The sequence below is a fragment of the Polyodon spathula genome, chromosome 22 (genome assembly GCF_017654505.1).
Source record: "Polyodon spathula isolate WHYD16114869_AA chromosome 22, ASM1765450v1, whole genome shotgun sequence".
Classification (NCBI taxonomy): domain Eukaryota; kingdom Metazoa; phylum Chordata; class Actinopteri; order Acipenseriformes; family Polyodontidae; genus Polyodon; species Polyodon spathula.
In genome coordinates, this window is record NC_054555.1 from 765,687 (window position 1) to 774,443 (window position 8,757).

Sequence of the window (8,757 nt, forward strand, 5' to 3'; positions counted from 1 at the left end):
GGGCTGCTGTAGAACTGTGACTCTGAATACAAGGGCTGCTGTAGAGCCGTGACTGAATACAAGGGCTGCTGTAGGGGTGGGGAGGGAGAGAAGGAGAGACAGAGAGAGGGAGACAGAGAGATGGAGAGAGGCGTGGGGCTAGGTTGTGGGGAGAGAAAGAGACAGAGCCCCCCCTCGCCTCACTTCCTGTTTTGATGATTCAGTAAGATGAGAGGGGATGAGAGGGAGACCTTAAAAGGCAATGTTTGGCTGCTCCAGAGCACCCCCCCCTCCCACCCCGCAATGACTCAATGAGCATGTAAAGATTTAGTCAGTCTGCACCCCACAGCACTCACTATGGCCTGTGAAAACATCAACAGCCCAGGTGCAGGTACTTCAGTAACCATAACATAACAAGAACAGACCGCTGCTCATTTCAACTCATCCAAACACTCGGGTTCCTTTCCTTGAGGTTAGCAGTTCCACTTTTGAATGCTGTAAAAACCCTTTTACTTGTTGCTTGAGAAGGCAGTGCAACAGGGCCGAGGCTGGGCACGAACCAGAGACTTAACCTCTATGCAAAAGAGCCGGACTGGTCTGCATTCGTGTTTATAGAGCCTTGTCTCATCTCACCGACAGGGAACTGAATCCTTACCACTGGTGCATCACACAGCACTGCCCCTCACAGTAGTAAGAGGGGAGCAGGGAGGCACAGGCTTTCAGACTGGGCTGGTAATCTGGGCTGGTCCCTCTCTGCAGGGCAGCCCTGAGGTAGGTTTCCTGAATGACTCTCGGGAGAGGAGGTTGGTGAATGCAGGGTGGTGTAGATTAGTGTGTTGGTGAATGCAGGGTGGTGTGTATTAGTGTGTTGGTGAATGCAGGGTGGTGTAGATTAGTGTGTTGGTGAATGCAGGGTGGTGTAGATTAGTGTGTTGGTGAATGCAGGGTGGTGTAGATTAGTGTGTTGGTGAATGCAGGGTGGTGTAGATTAGTGTGTTGGTGAATGCAGGGTGGTGTAGATTAGTGTGTTGGTGAATGCAGGGTGGTGTAGATTAGTGTGTTGGTGAATGCAGGGTGGTGTGTATTAGTGTGTTGGTGAATGCAGGGTGGTGTGTATTAGTGTGTTGGTGAATGCAGGGTGGTGTAGATTAGTGTGTTGGTGAATGCAGGGTGGTGTGTATTAGTGTGTTGGTGAATGCAGGGTGGTGTGTATTAGTGTGTTGGTGAATGCAGGGTGGTGTAGATTAGTGTGTTGGTGAATGCAGGGTGGTGTAGATTAGTGTGTTGGTGAATGCAGGGTGGTGTGTATTAGTGTGTTGGTGAATGCAGGGTGGTGTGTATTAGTGTGTTGGTGAATGCAGGGTTGTGTAGATTAGTGTGTTGGTGAATGCAGGGTGGTGTGTATTAGTGTGTTGGTGAATGCAGGGTGGTGTGTATTAGTGTGTTGGTGAATGCAGGGTGGTGTGTATTAGTGTGTTGGTGAATGCAGGGTGGTGTGTATTAGTGTGTTGGTGAATGCAGGGTGGTGTGTATTAGTGTGTTGGTGAATGCAGGGTGGTGTGCAGGGTGGTGTATATTAGTGTGTTGGTGAATGCAGGGTGGTGTGTATTAGTGTGTTGGTGAATGCAGGGTGGTGTGTATTAGTGTGTTGGTGAATGCAGGGTGGTGTGTATTAGTGTGCTGGTGAATGCAGGGTGGTGTGTATTAGTGTGTTGGTGAATGCAGGGTGGTGTGTATTAGTGTGTTGGTGAATGCAGGGTGGTGTGTATTAGTGTGTTGGTGAATGCAGGGTGGTGTGTATTAGTGTGTTGGTGAATGCAGGGTGGTGTGTATTAGTGTGTTGGTGAATGCAGGGTGGTGTGTATTAGTGTGCTGGTGAATGCAGGGTGGTGTGTATTAGTGTGTTGGTGAATGCAGGGTGTGTGTATATTAGTGTGTTGGTGAATGCAGGGTGGTGTGTATTAGTGTGTTGGTGAATGCAGGGTGGTGTGTATTAGTGTGTTGGTGAATGCAGGGTGGTGTGTATTAGTGTGTTGGTGAATGCAGGGTGGTGTGTATTAGTGTGTTGGTGAATGCAGGGTGGTGTGTATTAGTGTGTTGGTGAATGCAGGGTGGTGTGTATTAGTGTGTTGGTGAATGCAGGGTGGTGTGGATTAGTGTGTTGGTGAATGCAGGGTGGTGTGTATTAGTGTGTTGGTGAATGCAGGGTGGTGTGTATTAGTGTGTTGGTGAATGCAGGGTGGTGTGTATTAGTGTGTTGGTGAATGCAGGGTGGTGTGTATTAGTGTGCTGGTGAATGCAGGGTGGTGTGTATTAGTGTGTTGGTGAATGCAGGGTGGTGTGTATTAGTGTGTTGGTGAATGCAGGGTGGTGTGTATTAGTGTGTTGGTGAATGCAGGGTGGTGTGTATTAGTGTGTTGGTGAATGCAGGGTGGTGTGTATTAGTGTGTTGGTGAATGCAGGGTGGTGTGTATTAGTGTGTTGGTGAATGCAGGGTGGTGTGTATTAGTGTGTTGGTGAATGCAGGGTGGTGTGTATTAGTGTGTTGGTGAATGCAGGGTGGTGTGTATTAGTGTGTTGGTGAATGCAGGGTGGTGTAGATTAGTGTGTTGGTGAATGCAGGGTGGTGTAGATTAGTGTGTTGGTGAATGCAGGGTGGTGTAGTATTAGTGTGTTGGTGAATGCAGGGTGGTGTGTATTAGTGTGTTGGTGAATGCAGGGTGGTGTGTATTAGTGTGTTGGTGAATGCAGGGTGGTGTAGATTAGTGTGTTGGTGAATGCAGGGTGTGTGTGTATTAGTGTGTTGGTGAATGCAGGGTGGTGTGTATTAGTGTGTTGGTGAATGCAGGGTGGTGTGTATTAGTGTGTTGGTGAATGCAGGGTGGTGTGTATTAGTGTGTTGGTGAATGCAGGGTGGTGTGTATTAGTGTGTTGGTGAATGCAGGGTGGTGTGTATTAGTGTGTTGGTGAATGCAGGGTGGTGTAGATTAGTGTGTTGGTGAATGCAGGGTGGTGTGTATTAGTGTGTTGGTGAATGCAGGGTGGTGTGTATTAGTGTGTTGGTGAATGCAGGGTGGTGTAGATTAGTGTGTTGGTGAATGCAGGGTGGTGTAGATTAGTGTGTTGGTGAATGCAGGGTGGTGTGTATTAGTGTGTTGGTGAATGCAGGGTGGTGTAGATTAGTGTGCTGGTGAATGCAGGGTGGTGTGTATTAGTGTGTTGGTGAATGCAGGGTGGTGTGTATTAGTGTGTTGGTGAATGCAGGGTGGTGTGTATTAGTGTGCTGGTGAATGCAGGGTGGTGTGTATTAGTGTGCTGGTGAATGCAGGGTGGTGTGTATTAGTGTGTTGGTGAATGCAGGGTGGTGTAGATTAGTGTGCTGGTGAATGCAGGGTGGTGTGTATTAGTGTGTTGGTGAATGCAGGGTGGTGTGTATTAGTGTGTTGGTGAATGCAGGGTGGTGTAGATTAGTGTGTGGTGAATGCAGGGTGGTGTGTATTAGTGTGTTGGTGAATGCAGGGTGGTGTGTATTAGTGTGTTGGTGAATGCAGGGTGGTGTGTATTAGTGTGTTGGTGAATGCAGGGTTGTGTAGATTAGTTTGCTGGTGAATGCAGGGTGGTGTGTATTAGTGTGCTGGTGAATGCAGGGTGGTGTGTATTAGTGTGTTGGTGAATGCAGGGTTGTGTAGATTAGTGTGCTGGTGAATGCAGGGTGGTGTGTATTAGTGTGTTGGTGAATGCAGGGTGGTGTAGATTAGTGTGCTGGTGAATGCAGGGTTGTGTAGATTAGTGTGCTGGTGAATGCAGGGTGGTGTGTATTAGTGTGCTGGTGAATGCAGGGTGGTGTGTATTAGTGTGTTGGTGAATGCAGGGTGGTGTGTATTAGTGTGTTGGTGAATGCAGGGTGGTGTGTATTAGTGTGTTGGTGAATGCAGGGTGGTGTGTATTAGTGTGTTGGTGAATGCAGGGTGGTGTAGATTAGTGTGCTGGTGAATGCAGGGTGGTGTGTATTAGTGTGCTGGTGAATGCAGGGTGGTGTGTATTAGTGTGTTGGTGAATGCAGGGTGGTGTGTATTAGTGTGTTGGTGAATGCAGGGTGGTGTAGTGTGTTGGTGAATGCAGGGTGGTGTGTATTAGTGTGCTGGTGAATGCAGGGTGGTGTGTATTAGTGTGCTGGTGAATGCAGGGTGGTGTGTATTAGTGTGCTGGTGAATGCAGGGTGGTGTATTAGTGTGTTGGTGAATGCAGGGTGGTGTGTATTAGTGTGTTGGTGAATGCAGGGTGGTGTGTATTAGTGTGTTGGTGAATGCAGGGTGGTGTGTATTAGTGTGCTGGTGAATGCAGGGTGGTGTAGATTAGTGTGTTGGTGAATGCAGGGTGGTGTGTATTAGTGTGTTGGTGAATGCAGGGTGGTGTGTATTAGTGTGTTGGTGAATGCAGGGTGGTGTGTATTAGTGTGTTGGTGAATGCAGGGTGGTGTAGATTAGTGTGTTGGTGAATGCAGGGTGGTGTGTATTAGTGTGTTGGTGAATGCAGGGTAGTGTGTTGGTGAATGCAGGGTGTGTATTAGTGTGTTGGTGAATGCAGGGTGGTGTAGATTAGTGTGCTGGTGAATGCAGGGTTGTGTAGATTAGTGTGTTGGTGAATGCAGGGTAGATTGGTGTGCTTTTCTCAAGCAGCAGCACAGCCAAGCTGGGAATAGTAATCTCTTCTTCCATCACCAGCTGCTCGCTTTGGAGAGCGAATGTTTATCAAGAGCGCACTTACATTTTCCACCATCCTAAAAATACAATCAGAGCCAGGTTCCTAGAGCGGAGTTCACTAACCTAAAGTCTCGTCTCGGAAAGCTGTCAAAGCAGCTGAGGAATTCTCATGGGCTTCTTTCTTCTATTTTTCTTCCCCCTCCCCCCGTCCCCCCTCTGGGATAAGTTATAAAATCCACACATAGAATTAGCAAGACATTTTGAAAAGGTTGTGGGAACGGCCCCAGTTGTGTGCTGACCAATATAAGACAGAACACACCCAGTAACATTGAGACATTGGGGGTCTATAGTGTAACCCTGAGAACAGCATGGGGGAGGTCTATAGTGTAACCCTGAGAACAGCATTGGGGTTGGGGTCTCCCAACCTCTAACAACCTGTCCCAGCCTCTTCCAGATTCTTACAGCCTCTCTCAGCCTCTCCCAGCCTATCCAAGCCTCTCCCAACATCTCACAGCCTCTCCCAAAGTCTCCCGGCCTCTCTGCTATGTTTCAGGTCCTCTGCAAGGGTGAGAGGCAGGCTGGCGGCAAGACTGCTTTTCCTGCTAGCAATGCATTCTGTGCAGGCTCTCAGCGGCTTTATGGAGCAGCATGCAGAGACAGCTTTTGAAGGCCTTAGGGCATTGCTCGACAGAGAAAGGGGAATCAACTCTGGCAAACAAAATCCATCCTGTCACAGACCGCAAGGCTGCTTTAACATCTGCTAGCCTTCAACTGAACAGGTTTTTCCACTTGGGTTTTATTTGTGTTGCTGTTATTCTTTTTTATTTCAGCGTACAATAAATCAAACACAAACATCTGGAGGAAGAAGAGAAGCAGGACTGCAAGGAGGAGGAGACCAAGGTAAATGTAGCTTTGTTCTATAATGTACAGTATACTGCACTAGAGAGCTGAGGGGAGCAGACAGATGGCATTCTCACACTGACTATCTGGAACAAGGCAATAGCTAGGAGTTTAGCTGAAAGATGGGTACATTCAGCTAGAGGGAGAAATAAATAGTAGAAGGAAGGATGGGAGTTCAGCACAGTCAGGGTGTATTGTACCTGTCTGGAATGGAGCCAGGACAGGAGCCTCTCTGCCTCCCTCCCTCTCTCTCTCTCTCCCCCTCTCCAGAGTCTCCCCCCCCTCCTCTCCCATCCCCTCCCCCTCACTCCCCCTCCCTCCCCCCTCTCCCCCTCACTCACCCTCCTCTTTCCCTCTCCCTCTCTCTCCCCCCTCTTTATCTTTCTCTCTCCCTTTTGCTCTCTCTCCCTGTCTTCCTCTCTCTCCTTCTCTCACTCTCTCTCCCCCTCTTTCCCTCTCTCTCCCTCTCTCTCCCTCTCCCTCTCCCTGTCTCTCCCCCTCTTTCCCTCTCTCCCTCGTATATACAGCACAGTTTGCAGCAGTGGGGCTGTACTTTAAACAAGCTGTGTGGGAACGCAGTGCTGAGGAATGTGCCCTGATCGCAGAAGGCAGGGATACAGGAAACAATAAGACGAGGAGTGGGCATTTCCTGTCCGTGCACTGGGATTCCACACGCAGTGCTGCGCTCAGAGGAGCACAGGACCTCTCCGTCATGAGATCCACACGCAGCGCTGCGCTCAGAGGAGCACAAGACCTCTCTGTCACGGGATCCACACGCAGTGCTGCGCTCAGAGGAGCACAGGACCTCTCTGTCACGGGATCCACACGCAGTGCTGTGCTCAGAGGAGCACAGGACCTCTCTGTCATGGGATCCACACGCAGCACTGCACTCAGAAGAGGAAGGATCTCTCTCTCATGGGATTCCACACACAGCGCTGTGCTCAAAGGAGGACAGGACCTCTCTGTCAGGGGATCCACATGTAACGCTGCCCTCAGGGGAGGAAGGATCTCTCTGTCATGGGACTGCTGTTTGGGGCAAACTGTATAGTAATAATAACTGCTTTATAGGCTGGCTAGAACTGCTTCTAATGGATCCCTGGACTCTGGTGTTACTGGATAAGCAGCCTCCCCCCCACGGTGCAGTGCTGCATCTCTGGTCAGTTGGGAGTCTGAGATGAAGCACTGTAGCTCGGGAAGGGGGCGCTGTCACAGAGGGATGCTGTCACAAGGGGGCGCTGTCACAGAGGGGCACTGCCACATGGGAGGAGTTACCACAGGGGAGCGCTGTCACAGAGGGGTGCTGTCACAGGGGGGGTGCTGCCACATGGGGGCGTTGTCTGGAAAGGTAGGTACTTTCACCTCTACGCCGAGTCAGAACCAAGGAAAGTCCTCTGGTGTGCTTGGATTAAATGAACACACATTCGTTTGGAAATAAAAACGAGTTTAGTTTATCGCAGCTGCTGCATTAATTGTTCAATCAGCCCACACTGAAAAAGCACCAGCTGAAACGCTGTATAGATAGTTTTACCCATTAGCTGTATAAACTTATAAAATCCCACAAAAATCTTCTTCCAACACCATTGAACCAGCCCTTGCTTTCCTCCCTGTCCCTCCCTCACCTTGCCCTCGGGGTCCAGTTTTCCCAGGAATCCCTTGGGCTCTCACATGGGGATTCCTGGCAATACTGTTCTTGGGGGCAAGGCTTAGCAACGTGACCTCACAGAGAGGGGTGGGTGTCGCGTCAGGACCTGCTGCGACCTCATCGAGGAGAGGTGATCTTGTAGCACTGGGGAGTGCTGGATGAATCCTCCCTGTACACAGGATCAGACCCCACTGTCACAGCACTGTTGCTTTTCTTTGTCAAATGGTTGGGAGAAGAGCGAAAAATGAAAGATGTTTCACATTTTTTGTCTTTGATACTTTTTGTATTGTGTACATTTTAAAATTGCCCATCAATGCAATACAAAGTTATGAAGTGGATGTATTTATTGGTTGCAGGTACTGCAGTGGGCTCTGTGATAATAAATCCTGACAGCCTTTCCCTTGTCGCTATGTCCTTGTGTCTAAGTTCTGCTCATAAAGCCCAGCTGCTAGGAATTCATCAGAAACTGTTTTGCTTTTATTTAGGAATGCTAAATGGAAGTCAGTCTCATTTTTTATAATACAAATTGCACATTATTATAAACACAAAGGCTGTTTTTGTATTTTTTAATTTTTTTTTCTAAAGGGAAATCTGTTATGAAACAAAACAACAACAATAAACACACACATGGTGAAACAATGCCATCTACTGCTGAAAGAAGATAGTGCAGTGAAGATAGTGCAATCCCTCATCCCTAACAGTCCTAATAATATTCTTACTCCCAATGCAAACCCTCCAAACATCCCTCATCTCTATCAAACAGTCCTAATAATAATCTTACTCCCAATGCAAACCCTCATCTCTATCAAACAGTCCTAATAATAATCTTACTCCCAATGCAAACCCTCCAAACATCCCTCATCTCTATCAAACAGTCCTAATAATAATCTTACTCTCAATGAAAACCCTCCAAACATCCCTCATCCCTATCAAACAGTCCTAATAATAATCTTACTCCCAATACAAACCCTCCAAACATCCCTCATCCCTAACAGTCCTAATAATAATCTTACTCCCAATGCAAACCCTCCAAACATCCCTCATCCCTATCAAACAGTCCTAATAATAATCTTACTCCCAATACAAACCCTCCAAACATCCCTCATCCCTATCAAACAGTCCTAATAATAATCTTACTCCCAATAAAAACCCTCCAAACATCCCTCATCTCTATCAAACAGTCCTAATAATAATCTTACTCCCAATACAAACCCTCCAAGCATCCCTCATCCCTAACAGTCCTAATAATAATCTTACTCCCAATGCAAACCTTCCAAACATCCCTCATCCCTAACAAACAGTCCTAATAATAATCTTAATCCCAATACAAATCCTCCTCGCACAAACACGCTAATCCTACAGGTATAAGGATCCCTAAGATTTAAAAAAAAATCATTTTCTGCCCTGTATCATCTTTAGTACCAGAAAGAACAGCAAAACCTGCCAGTACGTAGCGTGAAAAGAAATGGAACCTATTAAACCGGCCGCTGCGGTATATACCAAGCAAAGCCACCAGATGGCGCTAAGAGACTT

At 47.8% G+C, this 8,757-nt stretch overlaps 1 protein-coding gene across 1 annotated transcript; it reads left to right on the forward strand.

Annotated features, from left to right (window-relative positions):
* The first annotated feature begins 336 nt into the window (after positions 1–336).
* LOC121297485 lies at positions 337–7,621 on the forward strand. The gene is made up of 4 exons (XM_041223834.1): positions 337–378; positions 595–750; positions 5,513–5,582; positions 6,110–7,621. The coding sequence occupies exons 1-4, from the start codon at positions 337–339 to the stop codon at positions 6,628–6,630; spliced, it is 789 nt and encodes a 262-aa protein (XP_041079768.1). The 3' UTR covers positions 6,631–7,621.
* Positions 7,622–8,757: the final 1,136 nt, after the last annotated feature.